General features: G+C 48.0%; 1 protein-coding gene across 3 annotated transcripts in view; it reads left to right on the top strand.

Annotated features, from left to right (window-relative positions):
* The window catches only part of EDEM1 (ER degradation enhancing alpha-mannosidase like protein 1), a 28,523-nt gene that overhangs the window by 7,488 nt on the left and 4,184 nt on the right, over window positions 1-16,851 (top strand). Inside the window, exons 3-12 of one of the 3 annotated variants that reach the window (XR_015151216.1) lie at window positions 2,550-2,653; window positions 3,857-4,028; window positions 5,058-5,241; window positions 6,318-6,492; window positions 8,825-8,945; window positions 9,411-9,581; window positions 11,579-11,652; window positions 12,526-12,622; window positions 14,759-14,962; window positions 16,755-16,813. Coding sequence is in view for 1 of the 3 variants with exons in the window: in XM_086366618.1 (XP_086222744.1) it covers window positions 2,550-2,653; window positions 3,857-4,028; window positions 5,058-5,241; window positions 6,318-6,492; window positions 8,825-8,945; window positions 9,411-9,581; window positions 11,579-11,652; window positions 12,526-12,622; window positions 14,759-14,962 (1,302 nt within the window). In the remaining 2 variants the exon portion in view is untranslated. The remainder of the gene's footprint in view (window positions 1-2,549; window positions 2,654-3,856; window positions 4,029-5,057; window positions 5,242-6,317; window positions 6,493-8,824; window positions 8,946-9,410; window positions 9,582-11,578; window positions 11,653-12,525; window positions 12,623-14,758; window positions 14,963-16,754; window positions 16,814-16,851) is intronic. The other 2 variants (XM_086366618.1, XR_015151217.1) reach the window with 2 other exon arrangements.

Genomic DNA, 16,851 nt, shown 5'->3' with positions numbered 1-16,851 from the left:
TAAAAGAGTTTAAAACTGTCAGGAGTTAGAAGTGGGTAATTCTAGCTAAGTTTGCATGACAGCTGTCCTAGATCTTGGCCAGCAGTAGAATTCCGAGAGCTCAGGGAGAGCTTGGGCGGTCTTTGTGTGTTCCCCTGGGCTCACGGTCTGCAGGAGGTCCAGGCTTGCGTGCTGCCAGGCTGTAGTTGCACAGCAGTTTAGTTTCCCTTCTCAGTTTAATTTCTCCTTCTCAAGTGATGGCTGCTGCCTGTCAGCATCTGCCGTCACTCATCAAAATGGGCCCAGGCTAGTGTTGTTGTTTAGCTGCTCAGTTCTGTCCAGCTCTTTGTGACCCTATGGACTGTAGCCCGCCAGGCTCCTCTGTCCTTGGGGTTCTCCAGGCAAGAATACTGGAATGGGCTGCCATTTCCTTCTCCAGGGGATCTTCCCAACCCAGGGATCAAACCTGGCGTCTCCTGCTTTGGCAAGCAGATTCTTTACTGCTAAACCCACCAGGGAAGCCGCCCAGACTAGTATGTTCACCCTAATTAGAGTTAACTCGTTGAAGATACCAGAGGCTGACTCAGCCTACAAGTATTGCTTTAAAAAAAAAAAATCCCAAGACACATATATATATCTAGCTTCTGAAAGGCCACCTCTTCTCCCTGAGCCCTCTCTTTTGGTCCCATTGTATCTTTTTGTAAATATCTTTATTTATTTGGCTTCGTCGGGTCTTAGTTGCAGCAGGTGGCACCTTTGTTTTGTCATGTAGGATCTTTAGTTGTGGTGTGAGTTTAGTTGCTCTGTGACATGTGGGATCTTAGTTCCCTGACCAGGGATTGAACTTGCATCCCCTGCATTGCAAGGCAGATTCTTAATCACTGGACCACCAGGGAAGTCCCCCATTGTATCTTTTTATCTCTCTGCTGTGCTTGTGAAGTACAGAGACCTTGCCTCTGTTCATCACTGCACTCTGTCCACGCCTCATGGTGTCCGATCATGGTGGGAGTACAAATAGGTGTTAAGAAAATGAATTTTGACGAATCTGACATTTCCCAACACAGATTCCAAGGGTGTGCTCCTGCAAAGGACAATTCTGTTCCCAAATGAACTTGAGAAATCCTCCCAGTCTGCCCACTCTTGGAAAGCCACTGTGGACACCAGCCTTTTCAAGGCTGTGAGAAGTTCTGCAGTAAAGAAGCCTGTGTAATGCTTCTGTCCAACCCAGCTTTTCTTAAGCCTAAGTGAGCGATTTCAGAGCATCATTACTCTGTTCTGTAGCTTATAAAATGGTAAATTACAATATGTCACTGAAACCTTCCTCCTCTGTCTTGCACGTGCTCTGAGCTCATATCAGCATCTGCAGCTGCTAACAGATTCGGCTGCTGGTGAACATCAGTAGGGAAACAGACCCATTGCTGTGGTTTTCACGGTAGAAATATCCGGTCTTTGATGTACACTGCAACCTTCTTTTTCAGATGTTACTTCTGTTGAGGTTTCCCTTTGCTTTTGCTGACATTTTAAACAAACCGTAACAGGTGTATTTGGGAAACACTCAGACAATAGCAGTCCCTTGACTACTTGATGCAACTTGCAGCAGGATTGCATGATCTTGTTAAAAAACCAAATTAAAAGCCAGAAAAGAAACTGTACTTTCTCTGCATGGAACAGCAAAATAACAGTGAGGGGGAGAAAAAAAAAGATGCACTAGATCAATAAATACTAGGAGATAAGAAACACTTGAAAAAGTAGTATCTGAATGACATCATTTGTTTTTTCATTCTTTTTTTCTGGATGTGTCCTTATGTTGTCATTATAGTCCCAGGATGGTCATAAAATTTTGAACAGCATGAAAACATTTCAGTTCTGGTTAATTTATCAAATTTTATGCTCAATTTGCACTTCACATAAGAGAGAGATGCTTGGAATGATACCATATCCACACACCCAAAAATAGGAATCATAATTCTAGAATATTTTTTGCAAAGGATGTAGGGCTGGTTACTTGCGTGTTGTGTTGGTTTTGAATGGCATTGGCCTTATGCTGTCCTCCCAAAGATAATACCACTATTTCTCAACGTGTTCAGACATCTGGGTAACAAGCAAAGAGTCAGTTTCCCAGATGTTTTAGTCTCCTGGAAACCAAGTACCCAAGCTGTTGAATTATTTGAGGAACAGAGGGAATAGCCTGTTTTTTTGTTTCTTTTATTTTGGGATTGGTTTTTACTCATTTCAGGAACTTCAGGAACTGTAATGCCTGCCTTGCTAAATAATCAGAGTGAAGCTGAGGGGGCCTGGGGAGGGGTGATGAAGGCTGCTAATGATTTTATGAGGAGTTATTGTCAAAGTTTTGCCATCTGGAGATACGGTTCTTGAGTTTGGTGGAAATGGGCTTGCCATCTGTCCCAGAATGTATTCTAAGACATAACTGGGCTTTTGTGTTTCTGCTGCCATGAGTGGCAAAACCACAGCACTTACAGACATTCAGATGATGTGGCCCAGCTCCTGTGATCATGTAACCTCGGTGTCATTTCATGCCGTCATAATGGCTTGTGTTCCTCTTTTTAAAGATAATGGGAAATTCATCCGAGTTCCAGAAAGCAGTCAAGTTAGTGATCAACACAGTTTCCTTTGACAGAGATTCCACCGTCCAGGTCTTCGAGGCCACCATAAGGTAAAAGGATTGTCAAACAGACTGAAAGCCGCTCTTGTGTGTGTGTGTGAGTGAGGGGAATATCCCTGTGACGGTTCATGGGCCACAGGGTCCAGCTGGGGAGTCCATGTAGACCTCGTGGGCTCAGTGTCCCCTTTTCCTCTCTTTTGGATGGATCAAAACTGAAACAATGGCCATTTCAAAGTAATTCCATTTGGGGCTGAATAGAAAGACACTTTAATGTGTATTTAAGATAGGTGTCCCTTTAAAAGAGTTTTTCATGATTTCACTTTACGTCTGGTCTCATTTCCTTCACTGTGTCCTAGGAAAACCCCTGTGTATTTCTGAAGAAATCAGAGTTTCTCATCTCACCTACCGCCTGCAGAAAACCACTGCTGACCATGTGGGTCACTTTGCTCCCGTGTGTCTTTCTCTCTCCTTCCTTTCCCCCTCACCCCCGCTAACTTCCTCCATCTCTCCCTCTTATGTATTGACTCATGTTTTATATCTCACCTTTTTAGTCTGATAGACCGTGACAGCTTTCCTATTCCACTGAAACTTTGAAAATTGTATCATTGCATAACATTTATTTGTGTAGCATTTATTTAAAGTTCTGAAAAATGTCACAGTCCATTTCTGCTCATTGGAGGGGACATGAACTCGTGGCCCCTGAGGGCTGGGGATGTAAGCTGGTGGCCCCTGCCTCTCGGTGGGCCATTCTCTCCTCTTCTCTTCCTCTTCCCCTCCTTGCCTCTGCACCAGAAGTTGGAGAATTTCATGTTGTTTGGCAGCTAGAGCTACAAAAGTTACTTGGTATTTGTTATCTTGCTCTTTTCTTTTTTCTTGTTTGGCTAAGTTTTCTCCCCCAAGTGAGAGAAACCAAGAGTAGTTTATTAGTACTAAAAAGTGATATTTATGCTGGGACTGATGAGGCCGCTCTCTTGTCATGAGATGATGACGATTACCAAACAAGGTTTTCACTAGAAGGGGGTTATTCTCAGTAGACTCAGATGAACGGATCGCCCTCTCCTTTTCAGTAGTGTGCTTAGCTAGCAATTGATTGTTCCCTGTCAAGGGCCAGAAAGAATGTCAGGGGGTCAGTAAGTTCAGCCCCTCTGATTCAGGCAGTGCTAAGTCCACAGGGGATTCGAGCCTGCTGCTGTCATTCTGAACTGGATTGTACAGCCAACATGATTTTTATTCTTTTGTTCTTCCTGTCTTTAGGGTTCTGGGGAGCCTTCTTTCTGCCCACAGAATAATAACTGACTCCAAGCAGCCCTTTGGTGACATGACGATTAAGGATTATGACAACGAGCTGTTACACATGGCTCACGACCTGGCTGTGAGGCTCCTCCCTGCCTTTGAAAACACCAAGACTGGGATCCCCTACCCTCGGGTAGGTGGACGGTTTCCATAACTCACCCCTTGCCTGAATGAACACTCTTTGTTGATGAATTTATTTGTGGGAAGGAGTGGGGCTGATGTGGGAGAGGAAATCCATGTCTTTGAGAGAATTTAGCCCTAAATATGATACACATCGGTTTTAACTCATTCAGCATTTACTGAACACCTATCATGTGCTAGGCATAGGACATATCTGACTTATCCTTCTTCTTAAGGAAGTTACGTTCCTCTGCTCAGTCAGTCTTCTTAACCCCTTTTACAGGTGGGATTTGTATCCTGTGCTACAACAAAACAGTGAGGGGAATTTGTCTTCGTTTCTGACCTGGGTCCATTTCCCCAGACACCCTCACATGTATACCATAGGAGTTCAGTGTATGTTGTTTCACGTGGATCTTTCAAATAAAGCCTGTACAGACCAGCAAGTTAGTTGCTGATTTAAATGCAACATCTGGAAGAAGATTCTGTCTTTGTGGCGTCTGATTTGCTGAGTCCAGAGCTCCTCTGGGAATTGAGTCAACCTCTGGGTAACCAGTGAAGAACTGCCAGACCTCGGGAGCCTCCATGATGGAACAGGCTGTCACGCTCTCGCTGGGTGCCCTTTCTCTCCCAGCCCGAGATTTGTTCATGTTTGCTAAGCAGGACTGGCTTCATAGTAGCTCACTTAAAATTTCTCCATGATTCCACAGCTTGCCTTTGTCCCCCATACCAAAGCCTAGTGCTGCATAACCATGAAGAGAACCTGGAAATCTGCTGAAAAGAGGCATATTAGTGAATAGTGTTATTGTGATTCCTCCAAGACTGGCTCTTACGAATAACACAGGGCTCTGGTGTTCGTATCATCTTGTTTGTGTGTTTTAAACTCGTTCCCATGTTTGTCTCGGACGTAGAGCAGGAGGCAGGGGCTGACTCAGCCTGCAGGAAGCTTGGTTCCTTAGTGGAGTGTGGTCGCTGTGACTTGGCCTCCTAGCCACGTGAGTTCCTTGACTGTTGCCACAAATCCTTTGTCTCTTCCTATCTCCAGGTGAATCTAAAGACAGGCGTTCCTCCCGACAGCAATAATGAGACATGCACGGCCGGTGCTGGTTCCCTCCTGGTGGAATTTGGGATTCTAAGCCGACTGCTGGGGGATTCCACGTTTGAGTGGGTGGCCAGGCGAGCTGTGAAAGCCCTTTGGAGCTTGCGGAGCAGCGACACGGGATTGTTAGGTGCGGGGACCCTGTCAGGTCTTGGTGCCGAGAGCATCACCCCCTTTCCTTTCCTCTTCTCTGGGGCCCTCCCTCCTCTCCACTCCTTTTTCCTTGTACCATGGAACCTGAAATTGACAACTCAGAGAGGGGGGCCCTCAGTGTTTCTCCGTGTGACTTTTCTTAGAGGGAGGCTGGAAGGTTTGATGGCATGGAATCATGCTTTTCCTATCTGAGGGCTCTCTTCCGATTTGAATCCCTTGGCATATTCCACTTGAAAATAATTGTTAATGGGAATGCTATAAAAAGAGCTGCCTCAGAGGCAAATGATGTTGCTTCAGTATGAGGTTCCAAATATAGGAATTTAGAGCTAACTGGTAGAGTGACTTTCTCCTTTACAGAAATCTCGCCGTATGATAGGAGGTTGAAAGTCAGATTAAACCAGTATTAGATTTTTCTTTTTTTCCTCCAGAATTTTGGTCAAGACATTATTAAAAAATTATTTCAAACATACTGAAAAATTCAGTTTCCTATTGAAGTAAGAGAAAGGTTCATGAATAATGAGCCCTTATGTACTCATTATTTATCTTCAATAATTATTCGTATTTTACTAGCTCAAGATGTTATCTTAAAATAGGTTGTTGCCTCTTATAACTGTCTTATTTTGAGAAATATTTTCTTGTCACTGGGAGGGAGCTGGATTGGGGGTCCTGGAGCCTAGAGTGTCATTGCAAAAGTACTTCCGTTTAAAAGTGATTTTCGATTATTCCTTAGTTTCTCACAAATTTGTTGTATTTAACAACAGGAAAAATAAAATAGTCTCCCCATTTTTCACCCAGTGTCACCCCAAACTGTCAACTTTAAAATTTTCCATAAGCCCTTGCAGCCTGTCACATGAAACTTTTGTATACAGTACTTTTAAATTCTAATATAGATATTTTCAGTCTTCCTTCCATTTGTCAGATCACGCAAGAGGCCTTGTACCCTTGCTGCCTCTTCCCTGTGCGGGATGAAGGTACTGAGGGGCCATGGGGCTGAAGTAGGAGGCCTCCTGCCCCTCGGCCCTGGGTCCTGACGAGCTCCACTTATTTTCACAGGCAATGTTGTGAACATTCAGACGGGCCACTGGGTCGGCAAGCAGAGTGGCTTGGGTGCCGGACTGGACTCCTTCTATGAATACCTCTTGAAATCTTACATTCTCTTTGGAGAAAAAGAAGACCTAGAAATGTTTAATGCTGCATATCAGAGTATTCAGAACTACTTAAGAAGAGGGTATGTCTCCTCACCGCCTGTCTCCTTGTTCCGTTGAGCAAGCAGAATGTGTCATGAGGTATTCATGTTCTTCTCCACGCAATTCACAGGCTCTGGTCTCGGGCCTCGTTTTACTGCCTCCTAGTTGTTAGCTGGTCATCTGGGGATGAAGCGGTATATTGGCTCTTTATGGCTGTGTGACAAATTACCCCGAAGCCTAGTGGCTTAAACAGCGAATGTTCTCTCTCCAATTCTCACGAGGTCGCCCACAAGTTGCAGCCATGTCATGGCTTGGGCCAGGCTGGAGGGCTCCCTCCCAAGCTTTGGTTGCTCCCTGGCTGTGGCCGGAGGTCTCAGTTCCTTGCCACATGGACCTCTCCATAGGCAGCTCATGGCAGCTGGCTGCCCCAGAATGAGTGGTCTGAGAGAGACAGAAAGAGACCTTCCAGAAACCGCCCTGTGCTTTCACATCCTAATCTGGGAATGACAACCAGAACTTCTGCTGGACTGTTGGTCACACAGACCAAGGCTGATGCAGTGTGTGAGGGACAGCACAAAGGTGTGAAGGCCTGGAGGTAGGGGTCGCTGGGGGCTACTTGGGGAGTGGCTTGTGACAGCCCAGAGGCAGGGGTCGCTGGGGGCTACTTGGGCAGTGGCTTGTGACAGCCCAGAGGCAGGGGTCACTGGGGGCTACTTGGGGAGTGGCTTGTGACAGCCCAGAGGCAGGGGTCGCTGGGGGCTACTTGGGGAGTGGCTTGTGACAGCCCAGAGGCAGGGGTCGCTGGGGGCTACTTGGGGAGTGGCTTGTGACAGCCCAGAGGCAGGGGTCGCTGGGGGCTACTTGGGGAGTGGCTTGTGACAGCCCAGAGGCAGGGGTCGCTGGGGGCTACTTGGGGAGTGGCTTGTGACAGCCCAGAGGCAGGGGTCGCTGGGGGCTACTTGGGGAGTGGCTTGTGACAGCCCAGAGGCAGGGGTCACTGGGGGCTACTTGGGGAGTGGCTGCCACAAGGAGTGACACGTCCCCGGTTTCTCAGGCTTTAACTGCACATAGAGCTGCCTTGTGGCACAGCTGTTTTAGTTCACTTTCCAGAGAAGTTAGGTTCAGTCTTTATACTTGATGAGAGGAAGGACAGTTACCACATTTTTTTCCCTTCTGTGTTTGTTTTCTTAGTAATTATTTTTTATTTTATTTTTTAAATTAATTTTTATTGGAGTATAGTTGGTTTACAGTGTTCCATTAGTTTTTATTATACAGCAAAATGGCGTATTTGGTAAAAACAGTACTGTTTGCTGCTTGTCGGTTGTGCATTGAGGATGGCAGAGAAGTGCCATTTGAAGCTGCAGCAGCTTCTACCCTGTGCCTCCTCTCTCCTCCTGGGTCTTCCCCTGTGCACTTGGCGTCTATTAAGTGGCCAGAGCAAGTGACAGCTACTGAGTTGCCTGCTTGGTAGGATTTTCTCGGACACATTTCCACCCTAGCTGTTGTATGAACAGGCAAGTGCTATGTTTAGGTAAAAGGCTGTTTGGCCAGAGTTCAGTCCTTTTTATTTTTTAAAGCCCCTGCATTTACTAAATCGAGTGGTAATCCCTGAGCTCCTTGGCTCTGATGTGCTCCTCCAGGCCCAGACCCCGTGGTGTAGGATTCTATTAGAGACGAGACCCTTGTGCAGAAAGAACTAGGCTTCCCCACTCAGGTCAAGACTGACTCACTGTATATACCAAATTGAAAGTGAAAGTTGCTCAGTCGTGTCCAACTTTGCATCCCCATGGACTATACAATCCATGGAATTCTCCAGGCCAGAATACTGGAGTGGATAGCCTTTCCCTTCTCCAGGGGATCTTCCCAACCCAGTCTCCCACATTGTAGGCAGATTCTTTAGCAGCTGAGCCACAAGGGAAGCCCAAGAATACTGGAGTGGGTAGCCTAATCCCTTCTCCAGCAGATCTTCATGCCCGAGGAATCGAACAGGGGTCTCCTGCATTGTAGGCATTTACCAACTGAGCTATGAGGGAAGCCTTGTATGGAAATGCTTTTGCATTGGCTGGAAAATATACCAAATTACATGGAAATATTACTCAAACCTGCATGTCAAAGTGCTTTCTGCAAAGTGCAGTGACAAGTCAATGTGTTACGATGGCCAAGTTCAGAACTTTTGTCTTACAGTAGGTGTCATCTCGTGCTAGAGTACTGTATTGACAGGGAGAGGAGGTCTGTCTCCAAAGGTTTAAAGACTGTGTTGGGAGCAAAGGTTGATGTTGATTCCACTGAAGTGAAGCTGCTGGGGGCTGATGGAGGAACAGGGCTAGAGCTGTGTCTCTTCCTTCTCTCTGACCATTCTGCTTGGCTCCTCAGTCGGGAAGCCTGTAACGAGGGAGAAGGGGACCCGCCCCTCTACGTCAACGTGAACATGTTCAGCGGGCAGCTCATGAACACGTGGATCGACTCTCTGCAGGCCTTCTTCCCTGGACTGCAGGTATTTCACAATTCCGTTTGCTTAGTGAAAGAAGTCATTGGAAAGTGTTCTGCCCCCTCTTTTCTTTGTATGGTTCCAGAATGTTCTCTGGCTCCTTCAGATTTGGGCAGTTCATGGCACAGTATGTGTCCATTGTTCTCTTTGAAAATTACTCCGCACTGAATCAGCGCAAAGCCATGCCTGAAAAGTAACGGTGTAAAATTTCTGGATGGTCCATCTCTCAGTTGTCAATGCTTTGCTCATGAGGAGTTAGCCTCTTGTCCTTTGCAGTCCTCGGGAATGTGGCGCTGATGGCCAGATGGGGGGTGGCGTCTGTCCCACAGGCAGCTTTTGGGTTGGGTTTGTCTCCAGCTATGTTTGCGGATCAGATAGCCAGTGGGTGGAGGGGGAGCCCAGGGCCCATGTGTCACGTCCTGCCACTGTGAGAACCCCATCCTAGCCTGGGGCCCTGCGTCTTTCCCGCAGGTTCTGATAGGAGACGTGGAAGACGCCATCTGCCTGCACGCCTTCTACTACGCCATCTGGAAGCGCTACGGGGCCCTCCCCGAGAGGTACAACTGGCAGCTGCAGGCCCCCGACGTGCTCTTCTATCCGCTGAGGCCCGAGCTGGTGGAGTCCACGTATCTCCTCTACCAGGTACTGCTGGGAAGGCCTGGAGCAGTTGGTTCACAGGGAGTGCTTGCCGACAGGTGGAGAACCAAGTTACTTCACAGTGACCGTTGGGGTGACTGCCCGCCCAGAGCCTGGTGAGCGCGCAGCGTCAGCTGTGGTTCCACAGGACAGGGAAGGCGTCTGCGGTCACGTACGCATGTGACCCACATTCTGCAAAGCTGGCTCCTATCTTCACTCCAGGACTTGTTTCTCCCACCCTTAAAACAATCAAGAGGCACATTTGGTACTCACTGTTTTCCAAATATATTGGACCAAAGAACTCTCCCTGGGGAACGCATTTCTGTCCTCATGTACTGTGGAACCCTGGGCTGTGTAAATTATTCAGACGAACGAAGTCTGTTCCTTAGCTGGAAAGGGAATCACCTGGGATTCATCTGAATACCTATTTTTTGTTTAATCCTTTAAAAAAAAACAGTCTTTTTCTTTTGTGAAATTACTTGAATGCCAGAGGAAATGTCACTTTAACTGTGAAGAATCTTCTCCCCCACAGTTTAAGGCAGATATTTATACCTCTGTGCACGCCATGCATATATACACACCGAGAGCTGTCAGCCATTCGCAAATATAGCACCAGAGCTGCTCACTTTCTGAGAAGCTGGCCCTCCGTGTGTTCAGCAGCCGTATAATGACGTGTGTAGTGAGCAGGCCCTTGCAAGGAGATCTTACGAGCTCTGCTAGCAGGATTAGTGCTGTAGTTTATTTTTATTTTTTCATTTTGACTGCACTGGGTCTTCCTTGTGGTGCGTGGGCTTTGACTCCAGAGCGAACAGGCTCAGTGCTTGTGGCACATGGACTTAGTTACCCCATGGCATGTGGGATCTTAGTTCCCTGACCCAGGATCAGACCCATGTCCCCTGCATTGGAAGGAGGATTCTTAACCACTGGACCACTGAAGAATTCCCAGTGTTGTAGTTTAGATTTATTCAATAATTTTTTTTTTTTTAAAACACCGAATCCTTGCCATTTGCTTCTAAAAGAGGCAGAAATCCTGTGCAGCTGGTAATTGACCTCATGGGGGTAGAGAGACCTTGTGAGTTGTAACCTGTCAGAGGAGGAGCCAGCCTGTGACTCTGCCTCCCTGGACTCAGGGCCGAGTCAGGCCACTCACGCTCCAAGGGTGACTCTCGGGCACCATCTGTGGCCTCCCCTTAAGCTGAGGTCTGTTGCCCTTGGGTTTAGGCTCTTGGCTTCTGTCACTGTTTCTTTCCTCTTGCAGCTTCTTCTTCACATTGCCTATTTTCTTAGAAGCCAAAGAAATCTTCGGCTTTACCGCCTTGCCCTCTGAGGCCTCTCCCTGCACTCTCCTAATCCAGAGACAGTGACTTTGTGGTTGTTTGCTTCTGCTGCTCCTGCGGGCTTGGCACTGGGAATGGATTGTAGATTATCCCCAACTTTTAAACTTGTTTTGGGAGGAAAGTCTAGTCCTCCCAGAGAATTTTTCTTCCCCTCACAAAACCATCTATGAGCCTGTGACAGAAGAGGCAGCAGCCCCGGGTCTGCGTCCTGGGGATGATTAGAGGACAGAGAGTGTGGAGGCTCCTGCAGATGCTTCAGAAATCTTGTCCCCAGGCAGTTCTTCCCAGCGCTGTGTGTGGAATGGAGGCAAAGTCCTGTTTTCTGTGCTCGCGGTTGAGGTTTCTGAAGAGTTCTCAGACAACACAGAAACTGGATTTGTCCTTAGACGCAGGACTGTCATGATGGGGGATCAGGAAAGCCAAAGGCAGGGGGTTGATCTGCCCTGGAAGCAGGCCTTCTTGCCATCCCCAGCCCGACATTCAAGTTAAGCAGGTTGGAGGTGCACTTTGACCAGAATTCACCGTATACCTTAGTCCTTTTAACGTTCGAGACCCTGCAGGATAAAGTGGCCGTGCCCCCTCGGGAAAGCCCCGCAGGCAGCACAGTGTGTATGGGTGGCGTGTCTCCCAGGCCCCCTGGATCACCTTCTCTCATGTTCTCTCTAGGCAACCAAGAATCCCTTCTACCTCCATGTAGGAATGGACATTCTGCAGAGTCTGGAAAAGTACACAAAAGTCAAGTTAGTTTCCTAAGTTCCTTCCTTTTCCTGTTGACCACTTTTATTCTGAGTCGTTCTGGGGTGATAATATTCTATTTGGTGTTTTACTCTTTAGAACAGACCCTTAATGTTAATTTTGCAGGGAGATTCCTTACTTCTTGTATAGTAGAACCTGCCTGTTATAGTGTGAATTAAAAAATTTTTTTTCACCTTTATTCCTGTAGAGTTCTAGCAGACTCTATGGACTCTTTTTAAGTAACTTATTTCCCTGTTATACAAATAATACATATGCTAAAAAGTTTAGGGAGTATAGAAAATATAGAGGTAGAATATTATCACTGTGATCTCCATGTGCAGAGATAACTACCATTAGCATTTAAGTATAGAGTCTTACACTCTTTTTTATACATTTATATATGTCTGTAATGTGTGTATATATGTATAAAAACTAAATTTTGTAACCTGCTTTTCTTAACCTAGTAATAAATAAATAAACCTGTAAAATAAATATTTTCTTACAAAATACTGTTTTAAACCATCCGAATGAGAAGTCAGTCTACAAGTACTGGGACATGAAATGTAAATCAGTCCTTTAGAATTTGTTGCCAGTCATTTTTCTTGGTGTCTTGTCACACTTTTGGCAAACACTCTCCACCACCTTCGTACCCCTTTCCCCACCATTCACCTAATGATTTGGCTGCCAGACCACTTTTTAATGAATTTGCAGACAGTCAGTTGAGGCTAAAAAAAAGGTAGCTTTTAAACCCACCCTGTTTCATTTTCCCCGGTGGCGTTTGATCATTTGGTTATTCTGTTAATAGATTGCTTCTGCCTCTTAAGTGAATGAGCAGGTGGGAGGGGCACTGTGGGACTGACCAGACGACTGTTTCGTAGGTGTGGCTACGCTACGCTGCATCATGTCATCGACAAGTCCAAGGAGGACCGGATGGAGAGCTTCTTCCTCAGCGAGACCTGTAAATACCTGTATCTGGTACGTGTGCTGTGAGATTGACCCAGAGTGTTTCATTCTGCTGAAAGCAAGCATGCCTTTTTTTTTTTAATGGGAGGACAATTGCCTTACAGAATTGTGTTGGTTTCTGTTGTACAACAGCATGAATCAGCCATAAGTATACATATGTCCCCTCCCTCTGGAATCTCCCACCTCCCCACCCCCATCCCACCCTTGTAGGTCATCACAGAGCATATTCCTGTGCTATACAGCAAGCAAGCATGCCTTTTGCCTCCATCTAACATACATGAGCAGGCACTGCTCCGTGCTGGGCATCTCGCTGGCCCAGGGGTGCCACCCTGTCAGAACAAAAGCACGTTGATGTGTCCTCTGTGGTTCCTGGCCTCATGGAGGAAGTACTGCCCAGGACACACACACACACACACACACACACACACACACACACACAGACCTAGCGTCGCACAGCGTGTGGAATGCAGACGGCAGTTCTTAGAGGACCCTTGTGAGCCTGGGGGTTGGAACGTTCCTCTGAGGAAAAGAGCAGGGTCTCAGATCTCATTTTCCCTGACGTGTGTGCTCTCGTGAGACCCACAGCCCAGCCAGCTCTCTGTCCAGACATACATGCTCACCTGTTTGGGTAGAAACTGAACTTTTGGATCTGGAAGAAACCTTTGGGATCATCTGGTTGGTGTTCATTCTTCCCCTTGGGATCTGTCAACTCTGGAGGGAGGTCAGGGGACTTGCTTGCGTTCCGGGGGTGGTGACATGGCAGAGCAACCAGTCCTGACTCCTTGTCCAGTGCTCTTTCCACTCGGCTACTCAGCCTTGGACGTGTGAGGCATTTGCACCAGGGCATGAGGCTGCTTTCTTTCTCTCAAGGCTCCAAAGGTCGGGACTTCCTGGTGGGGAAACAGCATGGGGACCTTAGGCGAAGATCCAGAGATAGCCATCAGTGGTGATAGGTTCCCTGTATCTAGTTCAGTGGTTCCCAAGCCCAGGGGCAGCTGGATTGGAGTCACCCTGTTAAGATTAGAGCCATGTTGAGTTGGAAGCTTCAGAAGCAGGCACAGGCATCTGTCATTCTGCCAAGTGGCTCAGATGGTTCTTCCAGACATCCCGTCCTGCAGCCTGTGGTGTCTGGGATGTTCATGGGGCAAATCCTGGAGCGAATGAATGAAGGAGACCCCCAGGGTGTTTGAAGGGAAAGAACTCGGTCCGGTCATGGGGGGAGGGGGAGAACCTGGGCTGGCCCTGTTCTTCTCCTTCGAGCTGTGTAAACATAGACCAGCCCTGCTGAGTGTTTTTTTCTCATTTGTAAAATACTTGAGATGCCTGTAAGGTTTTTTCCCATCTTGAAGAGATCTGTTTCTACTTTTTGCCTCGTTTGTCATTTTTTGCACACCTGCCTTCTCCCACTCTGACCTGTCCCTACTCAGCTAGGTCTTTCTAGATGCCCTCGCTGCACGCTTCTTCACCCCCACATCTATTGCTGAAGGAAGGGACTGCCTTGGGTGCCCTGTTCCCACAGAGCCCATGTAGGAATGTGTGTCAGGGCCAGACCCTGGGGATCCAGTGAAGAATAAGCCATGTACCTCCTTCTCTATGGAGTTTTTACAGTTTAGGGCTGAGGTGGGGGCCAGTTCCTGAATCCCAGCACTTGAACTCTTAGGGGAGTGGGGCGAGGAGCATCATCTGGGGCCTATACAGACTAGTGTCACTGGGGTCTTAGGCCTGGGCTTTCTAACCTCTAGGTCTAGGTGGGGTCAGGGAAGTTCAGGCATCTGAACTTAAACACAACCGGTGATTCTGCCCCACGGGCTTCCCAGGTGCTGCTAGTGGTAAAAAATCTGCCTGCCAATGCAGGAGACGTAAGAGATGCAGGTTTGATCCCTGAGTCAGCAAGATCTCCTGGAGGAGGGCATGGCAACCTATTCCAGTATTCTTGGCTGGAAAATTCCATGGACAGAGGAGCGGGGCTGGCTACCAGTCATAGGGTCACAAAGAGGCACACTGACTGAAGCCACTTAGCACGCACACTTCACAGCCTGGGTTGGTCTGAGAGCTTAGCAAATTCTTATCTCTAAGTAGTCTGGCTCACCCCTATGAATTAGTTCCAAACATGCTACAATTGTATCTGTGTTTTTTTCCCCCCACTAGCTCTTTGATGAGGAGAACCCAGTACACAAATCTGGAACCAGATACATGTTTACAACTGAGGGACACATTATATCTGTTGACGAACATCTCCGGGAGTCACCCTGGAAGGAGTTCTTCTCTGAAGAGGGAGGGCCGGACCAAGTGGGAAAGTCTGGGCACAGGCCTAAACCTCAGGAGCTGAATGTCATCAACTCCAGCTCCAATGTAAGTTGCTGTCTCAAGGGGTGATTTATCCGTGGAGGAAGAGAAAACACTCCTCATAATATTGTCATCCAGGGGTCTTAACAGAATATTCTTGGCACCTGCAGCTTGGGTAATTTGAGAAGAGTTTCAGCAAGGGGCCGTTTCTGTAGGTGCCATCAGGGTGTAAGGACACAGTGGGGGCAGCCGCCCGCCAGTGCTCCGGGCTGAGGGGCCGGTGGACTGGGTGGTCATGGGAGCCCTGATGCAGAGAAGCCTGTGCTGGGGGCGGCCTCTGGGCAGGAGCCGCTGCTCTGGGCCGGCTTCTGTGACTGTGTGGGAAGGGGGCTGGCAAAGTGAACATAGCGCTTCCAGTCTGCTGGAGCTTCTCGTGGGCCAGCCCCACCAGGAGCCCGAGGGCCGGGGAGCCTGTGCATAGCGTCCCTCGGGTCAGGATGTCCCTGGAGGTCCAGTGGTTCTGCTCTCCCAATGCAGGGGGTGCATGGTTGATCAGCTGTCAGGGAACTAAGATCCCACATGCCATGTGGTGTAGCCAAAAAATTTACAAAGTGCAAGACGTATCTGGCCTCATTTAAAGGGGGCGCTCAACTGGGCACTCCTGGACCATCCCCGAGAGCAGTGAGGAAGGTTTGGAAACACATCCTCGAGTCTTTCCTTTCAGCCAAAGGTAGTTGTGTTGATTTGAGCCCAGCAGGTTGGTCTGGATGTGGGCGCTGCATCCGGTGATAGAGCAAACCTCATGATCTCACAGTGCATCCTATGCCAGCTCCCTCCTCAGGAAAAGCCTCAGTTGCCAAGAGTCCTGCCACCTCCCCCCAGGCTACCTGGGTTAGGGCATGCCCTCTCATCCCAGACTGTACTTTTTCCTTTTGTGTCTCATTGAAAGTCTTTCAGTTTCTGAACTAAATCAACAGGCCAGAGCAGAGCAATGTCCTTGAAATTTCCAGTAGGCCATGGAGTGTAGATTAAATGAATAAAATACAACTGAGAAGGAAAGGGAAGGGCAGAAGGAAGAGTAACCGTCAGAGTCAGCATTTATAGAGTTCACATGTGCTGAGCACCAATCTAAGTGCTGAAATTAAGTATGTGAACTTCTCATAGCAGCCCTGGGAGGGGTAGGTAGTCTACGTGTCCGATTCGTAGCTGGAAGCAGCGAGGCACTGAAAGGTTCAGGTCACGGCGGAGCACATGGGGGAACCCAGACTCAGACTGGAGGAGATGCTCACATCACAGACCAGATCCCATTGTGCCAGGCGCCGGGGTTTGGGCCAGTCATTGTGGTCCTGGTGCTGGTTCGGCTCAGGGTCTGTTGTGGACAGAGATCTGCTCCCCCTGAGTGCTCGTCAGTAGGAGGCTGTGTAAAGTGCTGTTGGGACATGGAAGATGGAGAAATTAGCCTGCTGGCAAGCCAAGGAGGGCTTCACTCAGGAGCTTGCTTCTCAGTCGCTACTAGAATGATGAGGGGGAGGTTTCAGAGGGACAGGCAGAAGGCATAGTTCCTACAAAAAGCAGGAGCTGGGAGGGAGGGTGGGGACCACCCTAAGGACCTGTCAGTCTGGATCTTGCGGAGATGAGGCCCTGGGCAAGCGAGTTCCAGTGAGAGCAGCAGGAAAGTGTTTTTCTGAGGAGGGGCATGAATGTATGTGGAAACTGCTTCCACACAACACATTTGGTTCTCAAACTTAGGTCCCCTCTGAGAGAGAGGGAGAAGAAAGCTTTGCACTCTTAATCATGTAAACTCAGAAAAGCAACAGTTTTCAAATAGCCAAGGTTTTTTTTCTTTTTGCAATTCTAGGTCGGTTAAACACCCAAGGGATACAGCTTTTAGTCCGAACCATCTGTACTTGCATGCACGTATGTCTTTTTTTGGCCACACCTTGCAGCATGTGGGA

The sequence above is a fragment of the Bos grunniens genome, chromosome 22, assembly GCF_055505025.1.
Source record: "Bos grunniens cultivar Pamir isolate PY7600 chromosome 22, Bosgru_T2T1.0, whole genome shotgun sequence".
Lineage (NCBI taxonomy): Eukaryota > Metazoa > Chordata > Mammalia > Artiodactyla > Bovidae > Bos > Bos grunniens.
This window is presented reverse-complemented; position numbering and strand designations above follow the sequence as displayed.